The sequence below is a fragment of the Chiloscyllium plagiosum genome, unplaced genomic scaffold (assembly GCF_037043375.1).
Source record: "Chiloscyllium plagiosum isolate Xiang-an unplaced genomic scaffold, Cpla_swu_hap1 HiC_scaffold_7, whole genome shotgun sequence".
Lineage (NCBI taxonomy): Eukaryota > Metazoa > Chordata > Chondrichthyes > Orectolobiformes > Hemiscylliidae > Chiloscyllium > Chiloscyllium plagiosum.
The window spans coordinates 115,758,329-115,785,084 of NW_028270145.1; the positions used below are offsets into that span (position 1 = coordinate 115,758,329).

Sequence of the window (26,756 nt, forward strand, 5' to 3'; positions counted from 1 at the left end):
CAGTCTGGAATTAAGTCTGTAGGGATTGGAAAACTCTTCACTGCTGGATTCATTTCTGCTACAGTTGAAGATAGTTTTGGTTATTGAAGGCTAATCTGCTCAGCCTCAGGAAATCACTGCAGGATCTCCTCAGAGCAGTAACCTTATGCCAACTGCTTCATCAATGAGTTCCCTTCATCATAAAGTCAGAGTAGGGATGTTCACTGATGAGTGCATTATACCATCGGTAACATCTGAGATACGAAAGCAGTCCATTTCCATAATTCAGCCAGGCACAAGTGAATACAAATGACCATCTCCAAAAGGAGAGTTTCTGGCCACCTACCCTCAAGATTCATTAGTATTACGATTGTTGAGTTCTCCACCATCAACCTTTTTGGAAGTTGTTACTATTCTCCAGAAACTCAATCAAAGCAGCCACACTAAATAGCACAACTCGAAGGCTTGGTAGCAGACCAGAGTGATTCCCCTCTTGGTTTCCTAAAGGCACAACTTGAAATATTTTTCAGCATTTGGATGGATGTAGCTTCAGCAACGTACAAAAAGCTTGATACTAGCTAGGACATGTTATCAGAAGTTCCTCAACCAGTTTAAACATTCATCCCCTCCACCATCACTGCATAATGGCGGCAATGTGTATGACCTACAGGATTCATCATAGCAGCACCTCCTAAACAAGTTGCCTGTACTACTGAGGAGCATAGAAATAATACATCCCAATTCCTGTCTAGGTCATACACCGTCCTAACATGGACAGATTTTAATGTTTTTTTTTTATTGACGGATTGAGATCCTGGAATTTCCTACCAGTATCTTGTGCTAACTAACAATAAGTTTAGTAGTGAGAGATAGGCAGAAGCTCTGCCGTCTTTCTGCCTGCCCCACAATTAAGTCTGCAGTAAGGAGGCCTCTGGCTACCATTCCTTCCCCACTTCTCAATCAGAAATGTAGACACTAGGAGCAGGATTTGGCTATTCAGCTCATCGAGCCTGTTCCATCATTAAATATGATCATAGAGGATCAACGATGTCAACACTATATTTCAACTTTCTCTCCACACCCTTGATGCCTTTACTATCTAAAACATTATCAATCACTTTCATGGGTGTGTTCAATGTTGTGGTGGTCAGTTTTATGTGATGGTGAACTCAACAGTTTGACCACCTTCTGAATGAAGAATTGTTTCCTCATCTCAGTCCTAAATAGCCCACCCTGTATCCTGAGACTGCGCCTCCTGGTTCTAGACTCCCAAACAGTGAAAACATCCACCATGCATGTAGTCTATTTAATCTTGTTAGAACGTTACATGTTTCATTTAAATTCCCTCTCATTCTCCTAAACCCCAGTCAGTACAGACCCAGTCAAAAGAATCTTTCCTCATAAGACAGTTCTGCCATCCCTGGTATCAGCCTAATGAAAGTTTACTTCTATGGCAAGTATATCTTTTCTTGGATAGGGAGATGAAAACTGCACATAATACTCCAGATGTTGTCTCATCAAGGCCCTGTATAACTGTAATAAGATACCCCTACTTCTGAACTCGATTCCTTTTGCAATGAAAGCCGAGATACCATTTACCTTCTTAATTGCTTGCAGCACTTGCAGATCCCATTCCCAATATATCACCATTTAAATAATATTCTGCTTTCTTGTTTTTCACGTCAAAGTGTATAACTTCATATTTCTCTGTATTATACTGCAACTGCCATGTGTTTGCACTTGTGTTCCCTAGATGCTGCCTGACCTGCTGCGCTTCTCCAGCAACACATTTCCATCTCTGATCTCCAGCATCTGCAGACCTCATTTTCTCTTCAAAGATCTCACCTTGAAGCCCCCTTGCATCCTCCTCACAACTCTCAATTCCATCTGGATTTGTATCATCAGCAAATTTGGAAATATTCCATTTGGTTCCCTCATCCAAGTCATTTATATATGTTGTGAATAGCTGGTGCCCTAGCATTGATCACTAGTCCCACTAGTCACCATTTGTCACTCAGGAAATGACCTATTTATTCTCATTCTCTGTTTCCAGTCTGCCAACCAATATCAGCATATTACCCCCAGTCCCATAAGTTTTCATTTTGCTCACTAGCCTGTTTACTCAGGACCTTTTCCCTTACCTATTCTATGAATTACATTCTTAATAAAACTTCAGCCGATTAATTATGATTTCCCTTTTATAAACTCATGTAGACTTGGTCTAGTCCCATTAATGTTTCCAAGTGTTCTCTTATCACATCTTTTATAATGGACTGGTTTGTAATTCTATGTTTTTCACTTATTCATTTTTTTAAATAGTAGGGTTACTTTTGCCAACCTCAAAACTGAGGGAACTACTCCAGGTCTATAGAATATTGGAAGATAATCACCAATATCTCCATTGTTTCCAGGGTCATTTCCTTTGCTCATTACTGCGGGTTATCAGACCCTGGGATTTGTTAGCCTTTACCCCTATTAATTTTTCACCATTTCTATTAATACCAAATATACTGAAGACACTCAACACTGGAGCCCCCCAAGGAGTGCATACTTAGCCCCTATTGTACTTACTGTATACCCATGGCTGCTTCGACACATACCAGACTAATGCCATTTACAAGTTTGCTGATGACACCACCATAGTCAATCGAATCTCAGATGGCAATGAAACAGATTTCAGATGGGAGGTGGAAGACCTGGAAAAATGGTGCACTGAGAACAACCTAGCTCTCAATGCCAGTAAAACCAAGGAACTCATTACTGACTTTTGGCAGGATGTTACTCATGTCCCCTACACATTAACAGCACAGAGGTGGAATGAGTGGAGAGTGTCAAGCCCCTGGGAGTGGTCATGCACAATAAGCTTTCTTGGACTATTCATGTGGACGTACTGGTTACAAAGGCCCAACAACATCTCTTCTTCCTCAGGCAACTGAGGAAATTTGGCATGACGGCGAATACCCTTGCTAAAGTTTATAGGTGCGCCATCGAGAGCATTCTGTCTGGATGTATCACTACCTGGTATGGCAACTGTATCATTCAAGATCGAAGAAAATTACAGAGAGTGGTGAACTCGGCCCAGACAATCACAAAGGCCAACCTCCCATCTATAAAATCCATCTCGCAGGCCCGCTGTCAAGGAAAGGCTGCCAGCATTCTCAAAGATCCATCCCACCCTGGCAATGTTTTTCCATAACCTCTACCATCAGGGAGAAAGTACAGAAGCCTGAACACGCTCACCAACCGGTTTCGTAACAGTTTCTACCTTGCTGTTGTTAGTAAATTGAATGGACTTACAAACTCTTAACATTTGCCTGTACCTGTGTTTTTGTTTTTGCCGCTGTTTACCTATTATTTACTTATCTATGCTACAACTATGTGATCTGCCTGTATTGCTTGTAAGATAAAACTTTCCACTGTGCCTCGGTACATGTGACAATAAATTCAATTCAATTTAATTTGAAACATTGATAGAACTAGAAAGGAGGATTTGCTGAAAGACTTAGCAGTTAGGAGCTAAATAATAAAGTAAAACCTCCAGGGAAATCATCTCTGGATAATTGTCTAAGCCATGGACAAACTAACACAAGGTAAATAAAGTCAAGGATTTAAATACGTGGCTGAATGATTGGTGTGAGGGAAATGGCTTTCAGTTTGTGGGGCACTGACACCAGTACTGAGGTAGAAGCAAACTGTGTTGGTGTGACGGAGTTCACTTGAAACATGCTTTTGAGTAGTGCTCTGGCATAACAAGCAACTAGAGCTGTAGAAAGGGCTTTAAACTATTTGGAGGGAGAGAGTTTGGGAGAGGGGAAATGTAGGCTTATAAAGCAAGAAGATTTGGCAGCATTTTGGAGCAACTATTTTGATAACAATATGTAGAAGGGAAGGCATGAACAGTGTATATGCATATTGAAAAACAAGAGTAAATAGAGACAAGAGGCGGAAAATGGTAAAAGATAAAAATAATGGCTCTTTACTTGAATGTCTGTAGTATTTCGGAACAGCATAAATGATTTATTCACACATACAGGTTAATGGGTATGATCGTTTAAACATTACAGAGATGTGGTTACAAGACACTCAAAGCTGGGAACTATATTCAGCGATAACGTGACTTTTCAAAAGGACAGGCAGGAAGGAAAGGGTGATGGGGTAGCATGGAATGAGTACTATAAGAGTGAAATGATCCTGAATCAGAAGATGTAGCATCCACATTAGGGATGGTAAGAAATAAAAAGAGAAACAATATACTGGTAAGAGTAATCTGTAGCCCCCATCCCACCCCCACCCCCCCCCTCCCCGGCAGTAATTATAAGGTAGGACAGAGAATAAATCAGGAAATATTGAGTGTATGTAAAAATGCAGTGCATTGTTCATAGGGTGGCATTAATCTTCATTTTGATTGGGGTAGTCTGATTGGCAGGAACAGGCATGAGGAAGAATTCAAAGAGCATCTTTGGGACAGTTTCCTCGAATTATATGCATGGATTCAACAAGGCGTCAGGCTATTTTAAATCTGGTGATGTGTAGTGAGGCAGGTTTAGTAAATTATGTCATAGGAAAAGATTCTTCAGATCAGTGACCATAAATTGGTTGAATTTAGCATTCAGTTTGGGACAGAGGAACTTGAGTCAGAAAAGAACTGCTAGGCTTAAATAAGTTTAATTACAAAGGAATGAGTGCAGAGCTGACTGGACTGAACTGGGAAAGGAGTGTAGTTGCAATGATGGTTGAAGAGCAATAGCAAATGTTTAAGAAAATTGTTCACTCCAGAGAGGAAGAAGGTTTCTAGGAAGGAGAGAAACTAGTCATGGTTAACTAGGAAAGTTGAAGATAACCTCAAACTGAAATTTAAAGAATTAGAAGGCAAAAGTCAATGATAAGCCAGAGAATTATGATTGTTTCAAAAACAAACAAAAAAAAGATAAAATAAACTTAGAGGGTATACTTGCAAGTAATATCAAAACATAAAGCAAGAGCTTCTTTAAAGATAAGAAAATAAGGAGAGAAGCCAAAGTAAACATAGACTCTTCAGAAATGTGGCTGAGGAAACAATAATGGGGAACCAGGAAATGGCAGACAAATGAGTAAGTAAGGGAGCCCTGGCTGACAGGAGTGTCTGTTCAATCTGAGAGTTGGCTCTGAGGAAGCTGGATCGGTGTCACAGATGCAAATAAAGGGTGATAGGTGATGGAATACCGGCCTCTATGGAGTTATTTCAGGGCGAAAGACTGAAAAGTCCCCTAGGTCTGATGGACTGCAACCTAGGTTTTAAAGGCAGTAGCTGCAGAGATTTTGGAATCCTTATATTCGGAAAAAATTCTGAAGGATTGGAAAACTGCCATTCTAACAACTTTACATAAAAAGGGATGAAGACAAAAAAATAGGTAACTACAGGCCAATTAGCTTGATCTTTGTTATTGGGAAAATGTTATAGTTTATTATAAAGGATGTAATAGCAGAGCATTTAGAAATACGTGATATGATCAAACAGAGTGAGCATAGCTTCATGAAGGGCCAATCATATCTGTAAATGTTACTACAATTGTTTAAGGAGGTAACAAGCAAATTGATATAGGGGAAACAGTAGATGTAATACATTTGGATTTTCAGAAGGAGTTTGATAAGGTACCACACATCAGGCTATTTAATAAGAGACCATGATGTTTTCAGTAGGATATTAACAAGGATAGAAGAACACAGGAACAGGAGTAGGCCATTCAGCCCCTTGACCCTGCTCTGTCATTCAAAACGATTATGGCTGATCAGTGACCTAGCTCTATATGACTGCCTTGGCCCATATCCCTAGACCACATCCTACCTCCCCCTTGCCCATGACACCACCGTAATCTATCAAGCCAAAATCACTCCTGCTATCCGTGCCCTCATTGCCTCCGGTGATCTCCCCTCCACTGCCTCCAAACTCTCAGTCCCCCAGCCCCACACTGCTCACTTCTACCTGCTCCCCAATATCCACAAGCCTAACTACCCCGGCTAACACATAATCTCAGCATGCTCCTGTCCCATCAAACTCATCTTGTTCTACCTCAAATCCATGTACCGCTTGGTTCAGGCACTTCCCATCTACATCCACCACACCAACCACACCCTCCATCTCTTCAGCAACTTCCGGTTCCCCGGCCCTCAGTGCTTTATCTTCACTGTGGACTTGCAGTCCTTATAAACATCCATACCCCATAAGGATGGCCTCCAGGCCCTCTGCTTCTTCCTCTCCAAAAGGCCCATTCTGTCCCCCTCCACCAATATCCTCCTCCTCACCGAACTGGTCCCCACCCTCAATGACGTTTCCTTTAACTGCTCCCATTTCCTCCAAGTCCAAGGGGTGGCCATGGGCACCCACATGGGTCCCAGCTATGCCTGCCTCGAGCAGTCCCTCGTCAGTACCTACACAGACACTGTGCTGGAACTCTTCCGCCTTTACACCAATGACTGCATCAGTGCAGCGTCCTGCACCCAGGCTGAACTGGAGCAGTTCATCAACTTTGCCCATAACTTCCACCCTGCCCACAAATTCACTTGGTCTATCTCGGTCACCTCCCTCCCCTTTTTTGACCACTCCATTTCCATCTCCGGTGACAATCTCCAGACAGACGTTTACTACAAACCCACAGTCTCTCATAACTATATGGATTATGCCACCTCCCACCCAGTATCTGCAAGACCTCCAGCCCATTCTCCCAATTTATGCGCCTCTGCCACATCTGCTCAGACGAGGAGACATTCCACTCACGAGCATCCCTGATGTCCACCTATTTCAAACAACGTGCTGTTCCCCCCTCTTGTCATCCAGACAGCCCTCCACCGCACCATTTCCCATTTCATTGCTCTAAACACCCCCTCCAAACGCAATAAAGACAAGAGTCCCCCTTGTCCTCACCTACCACCCCACCAGTCTCCGCATCTAATGCATCATCCTTAAACGTTTCTGCCAACACCAACTAGACCCCACCTTCAAGAACATCTTCCCCTCCCCTCTGCAAGGACTGCTTGCTTCGACAGTCCTTGGTTTGCGCCACTCTCCCCACCAACCATCCTGAGCCCCAGGTACCTTTCCCTGCAGCCGGAAAAGATGAAAAACCTGCCAGTACACCACTCCCCTCACCTCCATCCAGGGCCCCAAACAGTCTTTCCAGGTGGGACAGAGGTTCACCTGCCTCTCTTCCAACCTGGATTACTGTATCCGGTGCTCCCAAAGTGGTCTTCTCTATATCGAGGAGACCAAACATAAACTTAGGGAATGGTTTGACAAGCATCTCAGCCGGGCCCATAGGGGCCAACCAGATCTCCTAATCACTGCCCATTTTAATTCCCCTTCCCACTCCCTTTCTGACATGACCATCCTCGGCCTCCTCTATTCCACAAGGAACCAAACCGCAAATTGGAGGAACAACACCTCATCTTCCGTCTGGGCAGTCTATAGCCTGAGGATTTAACATTGATTCTCTAATTTCAAATAACTTTCCTTCCTATCCCCCGACTCCTTACCCCACCTTCTTCACCTGATGCTGCCTGGCTTGCTGTGTTCTTCCAGTCACCTGTCCAGCATCTGCAGTTAATCTCAAGATTAACACGTGAGTTCATTTGGCAATTACAAGGCAAATGCAATATTAGCATTCTAGAAGGCTAGAATACAAGAGTAGGCGTATACTGCTGAGGCTGCTTAAGGCTCTGGTCAGACTGCATTTGGAATATTGTGAGCAGTTTTGAGTCCCAAATCTAAGGAATGAGGTGCTCCTTGACTATTTTCTGCAAAAGTATGGTAAAGTCACCATACAGTCTCTCTAGAGAGATTTGACTGGTGGTGTTTTAACCGAGGAGTTACTAACCTCAGACAAGGGGAGACTTTGAAAAGGAGAGCCCTCAATGGTATCCACAGCTATGTAGGAATTGAACCCATGCTGTCAGTCTGTACCATAGACTAGCCATCCAGCCAACTCAGCTGTAGTTTCCAGTACAGCAGATGCTGGAGATCAGAGTCAAAAAGTGTGGTGCTGGAAAAGCACAGCCAGTGAGGCAGCATCCAAGGAGCTGGAGAGTTAACATTTCATGCATAAGCCCTTCACCGTTCCTGGAACATTGACTCTCCTGCTTCTCGGATGCTGCCTGACCTGCTGTGCTTTTCCAGCACCACACTTTTCAACAGGATGTGAAATAATGTCACTAGGTCTGTAATCCAGAGCCCCAGACTAATGTTCCTGGAACTTAAGTTAAAATTAGTTCAAATGGTAGATGGTGAAATTTGAATACAATAACATCTATTATTAAAAGCTAGCTTAATGTAACTATTTTTTTAAAAAACTGCAAATGTTGGAAATCTGAATCAAAAACAAATTGTTGGAGAAACTCAGATCTGACAGCATCTTTGGGGAGAAAGCAGAGTTAACGATTTGGGTCCAGTGACCCTTCTCTGTTCTTAAGGTACCCAGCACCGGCATTGTGGGCTGAAGGGCCTGTTTCAGTGCTGTACTGTTCTGTGTTCTATAAGACACTCAATTCAAGGGCAGCTAGGATGAGCAATAAATGCCGACTTGCCATAAATACTTCGTGATAAAAGAATTTTAAAAACTTGTCTAGTTTGATTGTTCTTATTAATCTTGTCTGTATATTTATTAAGTCAAACATGTATTTAAAATATTTATTTATTGTTTGGTTCAAGAAAGTCTCAATGAAATTGTTATACATTTTGCAAGTTGTTGTGTTCAATGTTGAGTTACTCGCAACAAAGGATTCCACCAGTATACCTCTTTGCTGTCCACTTTCTAAGGAATATATAGATTAACCCCAGCGTCATAGCTCAGATCCTTTGAACATACAGGACTATTTTATGTGAACATGAATACAGTTGTTACTGTGAATTCTTTATACTAATACAGGAAAATCATTAAAGATGTACTCTGCTAGGCAGAAACTATTTTCAGGAGAAAGTGAGGACTGCAGATGCTGGAGACCAGAATTGAAAAGTGTGGTGCTGGAAAAGCGCAGCAGGCCAGGCAGCATCCGAGGAGTAGGAGAATCTCGGGAAGAAGGGCTTATGCCCGAAACGTTGATTCTCCTGCTCCTCGGATGCTGCCTGGCCTGCTGCGCTTTTCCAGCACAGAAACTACTTTCAATTTAGTTGAATTCATTCATTAGCACCTCTTCTTAGAGTGGGACTCTGGCAAGAGAAAAAGAGAATAATTCCTGTTATTTCTCCTTCATTCTGCAACAAAGAATCTAATCTGTCTTTTAATAAGATGTCAGGGCTTAATGTGGGAACTTGCATCACTCTATCCAAAATCTCCACTGGGAACATTGAATAAAAACATTGAAGCTCAAATAAAATATTAGAACTTTACTAGAACCTAACACAACTTGTAAAACTAAAGGGGCTGCTATTGATGGTCTAGTGTCCCACAAAAGCCCCACACGGTGGCTCAGTGGTTAGCACTGCTGCCTCACAATGCCAGGGACCCAGGTTCAATTCCTGCCTTGGGTGACTGTTTGTGTGGAGTTTGCACATTCTCTCTGACTGTGTGGGTTTCCTCTGGGTGCTTTGGTTTCTTCCCACAATCCAAAGATGTGTAGGTTAAGTGAATTGGCCATGTTAAATTGCCCATGGTGTTAGGTGCATTAGTCAGGGGGAAATGGGTCTGGGAGGGTTACTTTTTGGAGGGTTGGTGTGGACTTATTGGGCCGAAGGGCCTGTTTCCATACTGTAGGCAATCTAATCTAAAAGATTTATTCTATCATGTAAGTGGAACCTGCTAAGAAATATGCTCATCATAATTTTCCCATTTATATTTAAATGACAGTGAAAATATTCTGGATTTCATGCCTATTGTCTGTAAACATCAATCATAATTGCTACACAGATTAATGAATTTAAGAAATGCTCCACCATCCCACTTCATCACCAATTGAGGCCCGTAAGTGCTCACTTAAAGGTGTATTCTTTAAAAAACATAGAAGATAGGAGCAAGAGTAGGCTCTTCAACTCCTCGAGCCTGCTCCACCATATCAATACGATCATAGCTCATGATTGAGGTCAGTATCCTAATCCTGCCCTCCCCCGATATCCTTGATCCCTTTAACCACAAGTGTTATGTTAACCCCCTTTCTTTAAAAACATGTTTTGTCCTAATGACTTTCTCTGGCACTGAATTCCACGGTTTCACCGCTCTGAGGAAATTTCTCCACATCTCAGTCCTTCTAGAAGCCCTTTATACTTTAACTATAACTACTGGTTCTGGACTCCCCAACATCTAACCAGTCTCATCCTGTTAGAATTTTATAGGCTTCTATGAGATCCCTCATTCATCTAAACTCCAATGAATACAATTCTAACTGACTCATTCTCTCCTCATACATCTGTCCTGCCATCTCAGGAACCAACCTGGTAAACTTTCACTGTACTTCCTTGATAGCAAGAACATACTTCCTCAGATAAGGAAACCAAAACTGCACATAGTATTCCAGGTGTGATCTGACCAAAGCCTTGTATAATTGGAGCAAGACATTCTTGTTCCTATACTTGAACCTTCTTGCTATGAAAGCCAACATGCAGTTTGCCTTCTTTATTGCCTGCTGCACCTGCACACTTAGTTTCAGTGACTGGTGCACGAGGACATCCAGGTCTTGTGAACATGCCCCTCTCTCAATTTATAACCGTTCAGTTAGTAATATACATTCCTGTTTTTGCTACCAAAGTGGATAACCTCACATTTATCCTACACCGTATCTGCTATGTATTTGCCCACTTACTCAACCTGTCCAAATCATACTGCCACATCTGCATCCTCCTCACAACTCACCCTTCCACCTAGCTTTGTGCCATCTACAAATTTTGAGATATTACATTTAGTTCCCTCATCTAAATCATTAACATGTATTATGAATAGTTGGGATCCTAGTAACGATCCCTGCATTACCCCACTATTTACTGTCTGGTATTCAGGAAAAGATCTGTTTCTTCCTCCTGTTAGTTGTTGGCCTGCTAGCAAATTTTATACCATCTCAATACACTAACCCCAATCCCAAGCGCTTAAAGTTTACATTAGTCTCTTAAGTGGAACTTTATTGAAAGCCTTCTGAAAGTCGAAATAAGCCAGAATCACTAGCTTCCCTGATCAACTCTCCTGGAGTCATGGAGGTGTACAGCACTGAACATACCCTTCGATCTAACTCATCCATGCCAACCAGATATCCCAAATTAATCAGTCCCATTTGCCACCATCTGACCAACAACTCTCTAAACCCTTCTTATTCATCCGCATACAAATACATTTTAAATGTTGTAATTGTACCAACCTCCATGACTTCTTCTGATAGAGAAGTCAACATTTCGAGTATAACCCTTCTTCACCTCCTGATACTGCCTGGGTTTGTGTGTTCTTCAAGCTTCCTGTTTGTCTACTTTAGATTCCAGCATCTCTAGTTTTTTTGTCTCCACTACTTCCTCTGGCAACTCATACCAAGCATGCACCATCCTCTGCGTGAAAATGTTGTCCCTTAGGTCCCTTTTAGATTTTTCCCCATCACCTTACACCTTTGTCCTTTTTTGCAAAGTTTTTGAAGGTTTGTAGCTCAGGTTGAGGTTTGCTCGCTGAGCTGTAGATTTGATATCCAGACGTTTCATTACCTGGCTAGGTAACATCATCAGTGGCGACTTCCAAGTGAAGCGAAGCTGTTGTCTCCTGCTTTCTATTTATATGTTTGTCCTGGATGGGGTTCCTGGGGTTTGTGGTGATGTCATTTCCTATTCATTTTCTGAGGGGTTGATAGGTGGTATCTAGATCTTTTTGTTTGTTTATGGCGTTGTGGCTGGATTCTGTATGCTCTAATCTTGCTAACCAGTCTACTATGTGGAAGCTAGTTGCACCTTCATAAGCTTCCATAGGTTTGTCCAGCATGATTTCCCTTTACTAAAACTATGCTGACTATGTCTGATTATACTCTGCCGTAAAATCTTTGAAAATAGAGAGGCTGGTATAATTACAACATTTAAAAGGCATCTTGATGGGAAATGAATCGGAAGGGTTTGATGGGATATGGGCCACATGCTAGGTTAGAATGGACAAGTTGGATCAAAGGGTCTGTTTCTGTACTGTACATCTCTATGACTCTAATAGACTGTAGCATCTTCCCTGCTACTGATGTCAGACTCACTGGTGTAAAATTCCAAACATTTCACCTCTTGGCAGGACAAAAATATGTTGATAGTCTGTGCGGACAGACTGTCACATCTGTGCTAATCTGCACAAGTGAGGGATTGAGCGTAAGGCAGGGGTCAGCAGCTCTTGATAACCAGAATTTCCACTTTCCAGTTCCTAATACCAGTCAAAAGCCCACTAGCCACCAATCAATTGCTTGATTACTGGAAGTAGACCTTCGCATCCTAACCGGACATGGAATTTTGTTCTGCAATCCCAACTGCTTTCACATCTAGTTCAAAAATGTAAAGATAATGTAATGTAATTTATTGTAATTTATTGCATTACAAATAAATATATTTGAAGTTAAGAACAATTCATTGACTTTCAAGCTAATTTTAAACGATAGACAATAAATGCTGACCTAGATTAGAGTGGTGATGAAAAAGCACAGCAGGTCAGGCAGCATCCGAGGAGCAGGAAAATTGACATTTCAGGCAAAAGCCCTTCATCATGGCTAGCCAGCTAGCTACGCCCACATCCTACGACTGATTAAAAACATTTCTGTACACAATGCCCAACTTACTCTTGTTACTTTTACAGTTTGAAGAAGCAAACAACACAGCACTACAAAATGCCAAGAAGGAACTCGAATGCTATCGCAAAGAGGCGAATGAGCTAAAACTGAAAGTAAGGAGACAATTATTTTTTCTGTTGTGCACCCATTTTATTTTATTTATGTCAATGCTATATGCATCACCACAGAATGTCTGAGTCCGTGATTTACACATGAAAGAAGTGAAGCTATCACTGTATTCTAACAGATGAAAGGCTGAACAGACCATCAGTTTTTCAATGTATAATTTCAGTTACATCACACTGTAAATTTTTGCTATAAATTCTGTGTTAGGATTGAGCCCTCCACTAACACCTGATGAAGGAGCGTCGCTCAGAAAGCTAGTGTGCTTCCAATTAAACCTGTTGGGCTATAACCTGGTGTTGTGTGATTTTTAACTTTGTATACTCCAGTCCAACACCGGCATCTCCAAATCATGAGTCCACGTAAACATTTTTACCTAATAGATCATGTTGTCTCGCTTGCGGCCTAATGGATTCTCCCTGCTATTTTTTTATTTGTTATTTCCAATATGTATGTCTCCCCAGTATTCACTGCAGTTCACACCAATAACAAACTTACCACTGAGTCAGAAATTTGCAGTAGCAATAGCTTAAACACATTCCAGTGTTACATGACCCTGATGGGAAGAGGGTACTGGAAATCAAGCCCCACTATTCAACAAGTCATCACAAATGCAGATGGAGGGGGGTGGGGACATGGCCTAGTGATATTATCAATAGACAATTAATCCAGAAATTCAGCTAATGTTCTGGAGACACAATAGATGGTGGAATTTGATTTCACTTTTAAAAATCTGGAATTAAAACTCAGTTGATGACCATGAAGCTATTGTCAATTGTCAGGAAGACCTAGCTAGCTCACTAATGTCCGTCAGGGAAGGAAATCTGCCATCCTCACCTTTTCTGGCCTACATGTGACTACAGAGCTACAGCAGTGTGGTTAACTCTCAACTGACTAGCAAGCCACTGAGTTGTATTAATTGCTACAAAGTCTCAACAAAGAAATGAGACCAGGCGGAGCACCTGGCATTGACCTAGGCACCAGACAAGACAATGGTGGAAATAACCCTGTAGATCCTGCCAAGTCCTCTTTACTAACATCTAGGGACTAGTGCCAACGCTGGAAGAGTTGTATCACAGACTCATCAAGCAACAGGCTGACATGGTTATTTAAGGAATCATACCTTATAGACTATGTTCCAGACACCACCATCATCATTCCTGGATATGTTCTGTCCCACCGCAGGGACAGGAGAGGTAGTGGCACAGTGATGTACAGTTAAGAGAGAGTTGCCCTGGGAGTCCTCAACATTGACTCCAGACCCCATGAAGTCTCGTTGCTTCAGGTTAAACATGGTCAAGGAAACTACATACTGTCCTCCCGCGTTTGCTAAGTTAGTATTTCTCCATGTTGAACAACACTTGGAAGAAACATTAAGGGTGCAACATGTACACAGGGTAGGAGATTTCAATGTCCACCACCAAGAGTGGCTTGGCATCAGCACTACTGATCAAGGTGGTTAAGTCCTAAAGGATATCGCTGTGAGACTGAGTCTGCAGGAGGTAGTGAGAGAACCAACATGAGCAAAAACGCATACTTGACCTCATCCTTACCAATCTGCGGGGTGCAGATGCATCTGACCATGACAGTATCGGTACGGGTTACCACTGCCATCCATCACATACTGTTGCTGTTGCAAATTCCTCATTGTTTCCAACTGTCTCTCCAACTGATCCATTCGATCTGATAAGATCTGATAGAATTTATGAGTATCTGGAAAGACACTGCTTGATTAGCGACAGCCAGCACGGATTTGTGAGGGGTAGGTCTTGCCTTACAAGTCTTATTGAATTCTTTGAGGAGGTGACCAAGCATGTGGATGAGGGTATAGCAGTGGATGTAGTGTACATGGATTTTAGTAAGGCATTTGATAAGGTTCCCCATTGTAGGCTTATGCAGAAAGTCAGGAGGCATGGGATAGTGGGAAGTTTGGCCAGTTGGATAGAGAACTGGCTAACCAGTCGAAGTCAGAGAGTGGTGGTAGATGGTAAATATTCAGCCTGGAGCCCAGTTACACATGGAGTTCCACAGGGATTAGTTCTGGATCCTCTGCTGTTTGTAAGTTTTATTAATAACTTGGAAGAGGGAGTCGAAGGGTGGGTCAGTAAAGTTGCAGACGATACGAAGATTGATGGAATTGTGGATAGTGAGGAAGGCTGTTGTCGGCTGCAAAGGGACTTAGATATGATGCAGAGCTGGGCTGAGGAGTGGCAGATGGAGTTCAACCCTGTCAAATGTGAGGTTGTCCATTTTGGAAGGACAAATAAGAATGCGGAATACAGGGTTAACGGTAGGGTTCTTAGTAAGGTGGAGGAGCAGAGGGATCTTGGGGTCTATGTTCATAGATCTTTGAAAGTTGCCACTCAGGTGGAGAGAGCTTGTAAGAAAGCCTATGGTGTATTAGCTGAAAATGTGTTGCTGGAAAAGCGCAGCAGGTCAGGCAGCATCCAGGGAACAGGAGAATCGACGTTTCGGGCATAAGCCCTTCTTCAGGAATGAGGAAAGTTTGTCCATCAGGCTAAGATAAAAGGTAGGGAGGAGGGACTTGGGGGAGAGGCGTCGGAAATGTGATAGGTGGAAAGAGGTCAAGGTGAGGGTGATAGGTCAGACTGGGGTGGAGGCGGAGAGGTCAGGAAGAAGATTGCAGGTTAGGAAGGCGGTGCTGAATTCGATGGATTTGACTGAGACAAGGTGGGGGGAGGGGAAATGAGGAAACTGGTGAAATCCGAGTTCATCCCTTGTGTTTGGAGGGTTCCTAGGCGGAAGATGAGGCGCTCTTCCTCCAACCATCGTGTTGTTGTGGTCTGGCGATGGAGGAGTCCAAAGACCTGCATATCCTTGGTGAAGTGGGAGGGGGAGTTGAAGTGTTGAGCCACGGGGTGGATGGGTTAGTTGGTCCGGGTGTCCCAGAGGTTTTCTCTGAAACGCTCCGCAAGTAGGCGGCCTGTCTCCCCAATATAGAGGAGGCCACATCGGGTGCAGCGGATGCAGTAATTGATGTGTGTGGAGGTGCAGGTGAATTTGTGGCGGATATGGAAGGATCCCATGAGGCCTTGGAGAGAAGTAAGGGGGGAGGTGTGGGCGCAAGTTTTGCATTTGTTGCGGTTGCAGGGGAAGGTGCCAGGAGTGGAGGTTGGGTTGGTGGGGGGTGTGGATCTGACGAGGGAGTCACGGAGGGAGTGGTCTTTACGGAATGCTGATAGGGGAGGGGAGGGAAATATATCCTTGGTGGTGGGGTCCGTTTGGAGGTGTCGGAAATGACAGCGGATGATGCGCTGTACATGGAGATTGGTGGGGTGGTAGGTGAGGACCAGTGGGGTTCTGTCCTGGTGGCGGTTGGAGGGGCAGGGCTCAAGGGCGGAGGAGCGGGAAGTGGAAGAGATGCGGTGGAGGGCATCGTCGACCATGTCGGGGGGGGAAATTGCGGTCCTTGAAGAAGGAGGCCATCTGGGTTGTACGTTTTTGGAACTGGTCCTCCTGGGAGCAGATGCGGCGGAGACGGTGGAATTGGGAGAATGGGATGGCGTTTTTACAGGGGGCAGGGTGGGAGGAGGTGTAGTCCAGGTAGCTGTGGGAGTCGGTCGGTTTGTAGTAGATGTCCGTGTTGATTCGGTCGCCTGAGATAGAAATAGAAAGGTCGAGGAAGGGGAGGGAGGAATCTGAGACTGTCCAGGTGAATTTGAGGTCGGGGTGGAAGGTGTTGGTGAAGTGGATGAACTGTTCAACCTCCTCGTGGGAGCACGAGGCGGCGCCGATACAGTCATCGATGTAGCGGAGGAAAAGGTGGGGGGTGGGACCAGTGTAGTTGCGGAAGATGGACTGTTTCACATATCCTAGCGTTCATTAGCAGAGGGATTGAATTCAAGAGTCGTGAGGTGATGTTGCAGCTGTATAGGACCTTGGTAAGGCCACATTTGGAGTACTGTGTGCAGTTCTGGTCGCCTCATTTTAGGAAAGATGTGGAAGCATTGGAGACGGTACAGAGGAGATTTACCAGGATGTTGCCTGGAATGGAGAATAGGTCGTACGAGGATAGGTTGAGACTGCTAGGCCTTTTCTCATTGGAACGGAGAAGGATGAGGGTGACTTGATAGATGTTTATAAGATGATCAGGGGAATAGATAGAGTAGACAGTCAGAAACTTTTTCCCCGGGTACAACAGAGTGTTACAAGGGGACATAAATTTAAGGTGAAGGGTGGAAGGTATGGGGGAATGTCAGGGATAGGTTCTTTACCCAGAGAGTGGTTGGGGCATGGAATGCGCTGCCTGTGGGAGTGGCAGAATCATTGGTGACCTTTAAGTGGCAATTGGATAGGTACATGGATGGGTGCTTAAGCTAGGACAAATGTTCGGCACAACATCGTGGGCCGAAGGGCCTGTTCTGTGCTGTATTGTTCCATGTTCTATGTTCTATTCTCATCCAACAGCATTTATGGCAGATATAATTCGCAGTAACCATTACACTATCTTTAAACTCCCATTTCTGACCAGAAGTACATATCACTGTACTAAAGGCCATTTTTGCTCCTTCACAATCTACAGACCCAGAAAATAACACCGCCTTATTCCTCTACAAAACACAGCCCTAGGTTAAATTAATAGTTATGGTTTATATTTTAAGTTTAATCAAGAGACATATTTCCAAAAACATATAATCAACAAAGAACCTACTCTACTCACTACTGCAGCCTTTCTGTTGGACACACTTAAAACAACGATTAACTTATCTGATTCTGTGCTGTGAACTTCGCCCAAACAAGTTCCTCCAAGATTAGTTGTGAATTTCGCCATTTGTTAATTTTCCCAGACGCACTCCGATGTCCAGCAATACATGAGTTCAAACAGCAAAGGCAGTAACTGTGCAGGTTCTCTCTCTCTCTCTCTCTCTCTCTCTCCTGCAATGACCTCACCATGTGCTTCCTTTGTTCTTCTCCCTTTTAAAACTGCTGTTGTTTTGACTTATTTTTTCCAAAGTTCCAAAATAATGCAACAGCATATGAAACAGTATTGCTGCTCCTGGAATTTGAGGAACTCACCTAAAATACCTCAAAAAAGGAGCAGCTGTTACAGCCAGAAATTTTTCCGGTCCTCCATCTTGGATGTCGAGAAACAGTTGGAGGCACTGAAACCTGCAAAAGCTATGGGCCCTGACAACATTTCGGCAACAGTACTGAAGACTTGTTCTTCAAAACTTGCCGCTCCACTAGTCAAGCTGTTCGCGTACAGTTACATCACTGGCATCTTTGTTACAATGTGGAAGATTTCCCAGGTACACCCTGTATGCACAAAGCAGGACAGATCCAACCTGGCCAGTTATGGCTCTGTCAGTCTACTCTCGATCATCAGTAAATCATTCCAAAGTGGCACTGGCACAATAGGTAGGATCGGGCTTGTCTGACCTCACCCACTCCAGGCTAGCGGCATTGTTTCCTTTATGTACCATTTGCCTTTTCTCCTTTCCTTCTATCTTCTTCTTTGAGGCCAGAGGGGTGATGGAAGCTGGTGGCTGCAGCATCAGCCGCGTGGATCGGGACTCTTGGCACCAGTAGGCCTGGATCCTGGACTCTTGGCAGCAGAGGTGCCTAGAGCCTGAACTCTTGACACTGTTGGCAAAGCAGCAGCAGGAGAGGTGTGGTTTCCTAGGGCATCGGCATCATTGTTGCTGTTCCCAGAGCAGGACTCATTGAGGACCGGAACACCTTGCAGAGATCTCGCAGAAGTTCAGATGCTGTGCTTGAGACCCCAGTTTGAGCAGAAGGTGAACAGTTATTTAAGTAATTACTTCTTAGTGTTACTGTAACTCAAAATGGCACTGGATTTGTGGTGACAAAATGCTTTTCACCATATCTTCAAAATATATGTGACAATAAATCATGCATTAAAGTGATTGAAGACATCGTCATCAGTGCTTGTAAAGCAGCACTTACTCAGCAATAACCTACTCAGTGACATACAGTTTGGGTTCCCCAGGGCCACTCAGCTCTTGACCTTGTTGCGGCTTTGGTTCAAACATGGACAAAAGAGCTGAATTTCACAGGGGAGTGGAGAGTGACAGCCTTTGACATGCGACTAAGTGTGGTATAAAGGAGTCCTAGCAAAACTGGAATCAGTGGGTATTGAGAGCAAACTCTAGTGGTTGGAGTCATATCTGGCACATAAGAAAGATTGTTGTTGTCGGAAGTCAGTCATCTCAACTGCAGACCATCTCTGCAGGTAGTGTCCTAGAACCAACCACCTTCAGCTACTGCATCAATGACCTTCCCGCCATCATAAGGTCAGAAGTGCGATGTCCGTCAATGATTGTACAATGTTCAGCACCATTCGCAACTCCTCAGATACTGAAACAGTTCATAGAGTCATAGAGATGTACAGCACGGAAACAGATCCTTCGGTCCAACCATGCCGACCAGATAGCCCACCCAGTCTAGTCCCACCTGCCAGCACCTGGCCCATATCCCACCAAACCCTTCCTATTCATATACCCATCCAAATGTCTTTTAAATGTTGCATTTGTACCAGCCTCCACCACTTCCTCTGGCAGCTCATTCCATACACGTACCACCTTCTGCATGAAAAAGTTGCCCTTAGGTCTCTTTTATATCTTTCCCCTCTCACTCTAAACCTATGCCCTCTAGTTCTGGACTCCCCGACCCCAGGGAAAAGACTTTGTCTATTTATCCTATCCATGCCCCTCACGATTTTGTAAACCTCTAGAAGGTCACCCCTCAGCCTCTGACGCTTCAGGGAAAACCGCCCCAGCCTATTCAGCCTCTCCCTGTAGCTCAGATCCTCCAACCCTGGCAACACCCTTGTAAATCTTTTCTGAACCCTTTCAAGTTTCACAACACCCATCTGATAGGAAGACCAGAATTGCACGCAATATTCCAAAAGTGGCCTCACCAATGTCCTGTACAGCCACAACATGATCTCCCAATAGAACAAGATTTGGACAATTAGGCTGACAAATAGCAAGAAAGATTCACACCACACAAATATGAGGTAATGACCGTCTGCATTAAGAGACAGTCTGACCACTCCCCTTGACATTCAATGTCGTTACCATCATTGAGACTCCCACATCGGCTCCAGTGCAAGATGGTGATGAAGTAACAGGGCTGCGTGCGAATTCTTGCCTGGGGCACATCTGTACCCACCTGCGTTCTTTCTTTATTTTACTTTTGCTTCTGCTCTTTTATTTGCTTTATTTTCCTTTTCTTTTGGTCTTTATTTCACCATTTGTTTGGCTGGTTGATCGGCAGCACCGGTGCAGAGTGGCAGACATGGGGATGGCAGAAGTGAGGACATTCTCCTGGCAAAAACAGGTTTGCAGCGAATAATCCATTTGCCTGCCATTTGTGGCCTGTGGCAGCAGCAGTGAGTCTGTTCCCCTGGTGTTTGGGCTTCTGGCAGCAGCAGTGAGTCTGTTCCCCCGGTGTTTGGGCTTCTGGCAGCAGCAGTGAGTTTGTTCCCCTGGTGTTTGGGCCTGTGGCAGCAGCAGTGAGTCTTTTCCCCTGGTGTTTGGGCCTGTGGCTACAGCAGTAAGTTTGTTCCCCTGGTGTTTGGGCCTGTGGCTACAGCAGTAAGTTTGTTCCCCTGGTGTTTGGGCCTGTGGCTACAGCAGTAAGTTTGTTCCCCTGGTGTTTGGGCCTGTGGCAGCAGCAGTGAGTCTGTTCCCCTGGTGTTTGGGCCGGTGGCAGCAGCAGTGAGGCTGTTCCCCTGGTGTTTGGGCGTGTGGCAGCAGCAGTGAGTCTGTTCCCCTGGTGTTTGGGCCTGTCGCAGCAGCAGTGAGTCTGTTCCCCTGGTGTTTGAGCCTCTGGCAGCAGCAGTGAGTCTGTTCCCCTGGTGTTTGGGCCTGTGGCAGCAGCAATGAGTCTGTTCCCCTGGTGTTTGGGCCTGTGGCAGCAGCAGTGAGTTTGTTCCCCTGGTGTTTGGGCCTGTGGCAGCAACAGTGAGTTTGTTCCCCTGGTGTTTGAGCCTGTGGCAGCAGCAGTGAGTTTGTTCCCCTGGTGTTTGGGCCTGTGGCAGCAGCAGTGAGTCTTTTCTCCTGGTGTTTGGGCCTGTGGCTACAGCAGTAAGTTTGTTCCCCTGGTGTTTGGGCCTGTGGCAGCAGCAGTGAGTCTGTTCCCCTGGTGTTTGGGCCTGTGGCAGCAGCAGTGACTCTGTTCCCCTGGTGTTTGGGCCTGTGGCAGCAGCAGTGAGTTTGTTCTCCTGGTGTTTGAGCCTCTGGCAGCAGCAGTGAGTTTGTTCCCCTGGTATTTGGGCCTGTGGGAGCAGCAGTGAGTGTGTTCCCTTTTGTTTGGGCCTGTGGCAGCAGCAGTGAGTTTGTTCTCCTGGTGTTTGGGCCTGTGGCAGCAGCAGTGAGACTGTTCCCCTGGTGTTTGGGCCTGTGGCAGCAGCAGTGAGTCTGTTCCCCTGGTGTTTGGGCCTGTGGCAGCAGCAGTGAGTTTGTTCCCCTGGTGTTTGGACCTGTGGCAGCAGCAGTGAGACTGTTCCCCTGGTGGTTGGGCCTGTGGCAGCAGCAGTGAGTTTGTTCCCCTGGTGGTTGGGCCTGTGGCAGCAGCAGTGAGTTTGTTCCCCTGGTGTTTGGGCTTCTGGCAGCAGCAGTGAGTTTGTTCCCCTGGTGTTTGGGCCTGTGGTAGCAGCAGTGAGTTTGTTCCCCTGGTGTTTGGGCCTGTGGCAGCAGCAGTGAGTCTTTTCCCCTGGTGTTTGGGCCTGTGGCAGCAGCAGTGAGTTTGTTCCCCTGGTGTTTGGGCCTGTGGCTACAGCAGTAAGTTTGTTCCCATGGTGTTTGGGCCTGTGGCAGCAGCAGTGAGTCTGTTCCCCTGGTGTTTGGGCGTGAGGCAGCAGCAGTGAGTTTGTTCCCCCGGTGTTTGGGCCGGTGGCAGCAGCAGTGAGTCTGTTCCCCTGGTGTTTGGGCCTGTGGCAGCAGCAGGGAGTTTGTTCCCCTGGCGTTTGGACCTGTGGCAGCAGCAGTGAGACTGTTCCCCTGGTGTTTGGGCCTGTGGCAGCAGCAGTGAGTTTGTTCCCCTGGTGTTTGGGCTTCTGGCAGCAGCAGTGAGTTTGTTCCCCTGGAGTTTGGGCCTATGGCAGCAGCAGTGAGTCTGTTCCCCTGGTGTTTGGGCCTGTGGCAGCAGCAGTGAGTCTGTTCCCCTCGTGTTTGGGCCTGTGGCAGCAGCAGTGAGTCTGTTCCCCTGGTGTTTGGGCCTGTGGCAGCAGCAGTGAGTCTGTTCCCCTGGTGTTTGAGCCTCTGGCAGCAGCAGTGAGTCTGTTCCCCTCGTGTTTGGGCCTGTGGCAGCAGCAGTGAGTCTGTTCCCCTGGTGTTTGGGCTTCTGGCAGCAGCAGTGAGTTTGTTCCCCTGGTGTTTGGGCCTGTGGCAGCAGCAGTGAGTCTGTTCCCCTGGTGTTTGGGCCTGTGGCAGCAGCAGTGAGTCTGTTCCCCTGGTGATTGGGCCTGTGGCAGCAGCAGTGAGTCTGTTCCCCTGGTGTTTGAGCCTCTGGCAGCAGCAGTGAGTTTGTTCCCCTGGTGTTTGGGCCTGTGGCAGCAGCAGTGAGTCTGTTCCCCTGGTGTTTGGGCCTGTGGCAGCAGCAGTGAGTCTGTTCCCCTGGTGTTTGAGCCTCTGGCAGCAGCAGTGAGTTTGTTCCCCTGGTGTTTGAGCCTCTGGCAGCAGCAGTGAGCTTGTTGCCCTGGTGTTTGGGCTTCTGGCAGCAGCAGTGAGTTTGTTCCCCTGGTGTTTGAGCCTCTGGCAGCAGCAGTGAGTCTGTTCCCCTGGTGTTTGAGCCTCTGGCAGCAGCAGTGAGACTGTTCCCCTGGTGATTGGGCCTGTGGCAGCAGCAGTGAGTCTGTTCCCCTGGTGTTTGGGCCTGTGGCTACAGCAGTAAGTTTGTTCCCCTGGTGTTTGGGCCTGTGGCAGCAGCAGTGAGTCTGTTCCCCTGGTGTTTGGGCCTGTGGCAGCAGCAGTGAGTCTGTTCCCCTGGTGTTTGGGCGTGTGGCAGCAGCAGTGAGTTTGTTCCCCTGGTGTTTGGGCCTGTCGCAGCAGCAGTGAGTCTGTTCCCCTGGTGTTTGAGCCTCTGGCAGCAGCAGTGAGTCTGTTCCCCTGGTGTTTGGGCCTGTGGCAGCAGCAATGAGTCTGTTCCCCTGGTGTTTGGGCCTGTGGCAGCAGCAGTGAGTTTGTTCCCCTGGTGTTTGGGCCTGTGGCAGCAACAGTGAGTTTGTTCCCCTGGTGTTTGAGCCTGTGGCAGCAGCAGTGAGTTTGTTCCCCTGGTGTTTGGGCCTGTGGCAGCAGCAGTGAGTCTTTTCCCCTGGTGTTTGGGCCTGTGGCAGCAGCAGTGAGTTTGTTCCCCTGGTGTTTGGGCCTGTGGCTACAGCAGTAAGTTTGTTCCCCTGGTGTTTGGGCCTGTGGCAGCAGCAGTGAGTCTGTTCCCCTGGTGTTTGGGCCTGTGGCAGCAGCAGTGAGTCTGTTCCCCTGGTGTTTGGGCGTGTGGCAGCAGCAGTGAGTTTGTTCCCCCGGTGTTTGGGCCTGTGGCAGCAGCAGTGAGTCTGTTCCCCTGGTGTTTGGGCCTGTGGCAGCAGCAGTGAGTTTGTTCCCCCGGTGTTTGGGCCTGTGGCAGCAGCAGTGAGTCTGTTCCCCTGGTGTTTGGGCCTGTGGCAGCAGCAGTGAGTCTGTTCCCCTGGTGTTTGGGCCTGTGGCAGCAGCAGTGAGTTTGTTCCCCCGGTGTTTGGGCCTGTGGCAGCAGCAGTGAGTCTGTTCCCCTGGTGTTTGGGCCTGTGGCAGCAGCAGTGAGTTTGTTCCCCTGGTGTTTGGACCTGTGGCAGCAGCAGTGAGACTGTTCCCCTGGTGTTTGGGCCTGTGGCAGCAGCAGTGAGTCTGTTCCCCTGGTGGTTGGGCCTATGGCAGCAGCAGTGAGTTTGTTCCCCTGGTGTTTGGGCCTGTGGCAGCAGCAGTGAGTCTGTTCCCCTGGTGTTTGGGCTTCTGGCAGCAGCAGTGAGTTTGTTCCCCTGGTGTTTGGGCCTGTGGCAGCAGCAGTGAGTGTGTTCCCTTGGTGTTTGGGCCTGTGGCAGCAGCAGTGAGTCTGTTCCCCTGGTGTTTGGACCTGTGGCAGCAGCAGTGAGTCTGTTCCCCTGGTGTTTGGGCCTGTGGCAGCAGCAGTGAGTTTGTTCTCCTGGTGTTTGAGCCTCTGGCAGCAGCAGTGAGCTTGTTGCCCTGGTGTTTGGGCCTGTGGGAGCAGCAGTGAGTGTGTTCCCTTTTGTTTGGGCCTGTGGCAGCAGCAGTGAGTTTGTTCTCCTGGTGTTTGGGCCTGTGGCAGCAGCAGTGAGTCTGTTCCCCTGGTGTTTGGGCCTGTGGCAGCAGCAGTGAGTCTGTTCCCCTGGTGTTTGGGCCTGTGGCAGCAGCAGTGAGTTTGTTCCCCTGGTGTTTGAGCCTCTGGCAGCAGCAGTGAGTCTGTTCCCCTGGTGTTTGGGCCTGTGGCAGCAGCAGTGAGTTTGTTCCCCTGGTGTTTGGGCTTCTGGCAGCAGCAGTGAGTTTGTTCCCCTGGTGTTTGGGCCTGTGGCAGCAGCAGTGAGTTTGTTCCCCTGGTGTTTGAGCCTCTGGCAGCAGCAGTGAGTCTGTTCCCCTGGTGTTTGGGCCTGTGGCAGCAGCAGTGAGTTTGTTCCCCTGGTGTTTGGGCCTGTGGCAGCAGCAGTGAGTTTGTTCCCCTGGTGTTTGGGCGTGTGGCAGCAGCAGTGAGTTTGTTCCCCTGGTGTTTGAGCCTCTGGCAGCAGCAGTGAGTTTGTTCCCCTGGTGTTTGGGCTTGTGGCAGCAGCAGTGAGTCTGTTCCCCTGGTGTTTGGGCGTGTGGCAGCAGCAGTGAGTTTGTTCCCCTGGTGTTTGAGCCTCTGGCAGCAGCAGTGAGTTTGTTCCCCTGGTGTTTGGGCTTGTGGCAGCAGCAGTGAGTCTGTTCCCCTGGTGTTTGGGCTTGTGGCAGCAGCAGTGAGTTTGTTCCCCTGGTGTTTGGGCTTGTGGCAGCAGCAGTGAGTCTGTTCCCCTGGTGTTTGGGCTTGTGGCAGCAGCAGTGAGTTTGTTCCCCTGGTGTTTGGGCCTGTGGCAGCAGCAGTGAGTTTGTTCCCCTGGTGTTTGGGCTTGTGGCAGCAGCAGTGAGTCTGTTCCCCTGGTGTTTGGGCCTGTGGCAGCAGCAGTGAGTCTGTTCCCCTGGTGTTTGGGCCTGTGGCAGCAGCAGTGAGTCTGTTCCCCTGGTGTTTGGGCCTGTGGCAGCAGCAGTGAGTTTGTTCCCCTGGTGTTTGGGCTTGTGGCAGCAGCAGTGAGTTTGTTCCCCTGGTGTTTGGGCCTGTGGCAGCAGCAGTGAGTTTGTTCTCCTGGTGTTTGGGCCTGTGGCAGCAGCAGTGAGTCTGTTCCCCTGGTGTTTGGGCTTGTGGCAGCAGCAGTGAGTTTGTTCCCCTGGTGTTTGGGCCTGTGGCAGCAGCAGTGAGTCTGTTCCCCTGGTGTTTGGGCTTGTGGCAGCAGCAGTGAGTTTGTTCCCCTGGTGTTTGGGCCTGTGGCAGCAGCAGTGAGTTTGTTCCCCTGGTGTTTGGGCCTGTGGCAGCAGCAGTGAGTCTGTTCCCCTGGTGTTTGGGCATGTGTCAGCAGCAATGAGTCTGTTCCCCTGGTGTTTGGGCATGTGTCAGCAGCAATGAGTCTGTTCCCCTGGTGTTTGGGCCTGTGGCAGCAGCAGTGAGTCTGTTCCCCTGGTGTTTGGGCCTGTGGCAGCAGCAGTGAGTTTGTTCCCCTGGTGTTTGAGCCTCTGGCAGCAGTAGTGAGTCTGTTCCCCTGGTGTTTGTGCCTGTGGCAGCAGCAGTAAGTTTGTTCCCCTGGTGTTTGAGCCTCTGGCAGCAGCAGTGAGTTTGTTCACCTGGTGTTTGGGCCTGTGGCAGCAGCAGTGAGTTTGTTCCCCTGGTGTTTGGGTTGTGGCAGCAGCAGTGAGTTTGTTCCCCTGGTGTTTGGGCCTGTGGCTACAGCAGTAAGTTTGTTCCCCTGGTGTTTGGGCCTGTGGCAGCAGCAGTGAGTCTGTTCCCCTGGTGTTTGGGCCTGTGGCAGCAGCAGTGAGTCTGTTCCCCTGGTGTTTGGGCGTGTGGCAGCAGCAGTGAGTTTGTTCCCCCGGTGTTTGGGCCTGTGGCAGCAGCAGTGAGTCTGTTCCCCTGGTGTTTGGGCCTGTGGCAGCAGCAGTGAGTCTGTTCCCCTGGTGTTTGGGCCTGTGGCAGCAGCAGTGAGTTTGTTCCCCTGGTGTTTGGACCTGTGGCAGCAGCAGTGAGACTGTTCCCCTGGTGTTTGGACCTGTGGCAGCAGCAGTGAGTCTGTTCCCCTGGTGTTTGGGCCTGTGGCAGCAGCAGTGAGTTTGTTCCCCTGGTGTTTGGACCTGTGGCAGCAGCAGTGAGTTTGTTCCCCTGGTGTTTGGGCGTGTGGCAGCAGCAGTGAGTCTGTTCCCCTGGTGTTTGAGCCTCTGGCAGCAGCAGTGAGTTTGTTCCCCTGGTGTTTGGGCCTGTGGCAGCAGCAGTGAGTGTTCCCCTCGTGTTTGGGCCTGTGGCAGCAGCAGTGAGTTTGTTCCCCTGGTGTTTGGGCCTGTGGCAGCAGCAGTGAGTCTGTTCCCCTGGTGTTTGAGCCTCTGGCAGCAGCAGTGAGCTTGTTGCCCTGGTGTTTGGGCTTCTGGCAGCAGCAGTGAGTTTGTTGCCCTGGTGTTTGGGCTTGTGGGAGCAGCAGTGAGTGTGTTCCCTTGTGTTTGAGCCTCTGGCAGCAGCAGTGAGCTTGTTGCCCTGGTGTTTGGGCTTGTGGGAGCAGCAGTGAGTGTGTTCCCTTTTGTTTGGGCCTGTGGCAGCAGCAGTGAGTTTGTTCTCCTGGTGTTTGGGCCTGTGGCAGCAGCAGTGAGACTGTTCCCCTGGTGTTTGGGCCTGTGGCAGCA

At 47.4% G+C, this 26,756-nt stretch overlaps 1 protein-coding gene across 1 annotated transcript in view; it reads left to right on the forward strand.

The window, feature by feature from the left end:
• LOC122552049 (desmin-like) overlaps window positions 1–26,756 on the forward strand; it is a 159,422-nt gene that overhangs the window by 92,947 nt on the left and 39,719 nt on the right. The window contains exon 5 of the mRNA XM_087988631.1: window positions 12,735–12,821. Coding sequence (XP_087844757.1) covers window positions 12,735–12,821 — 87 coding nt within the window. The remainder of the gene's footprint in view (window positions 1–12,734; window positions 12,822–26,756) is intronic.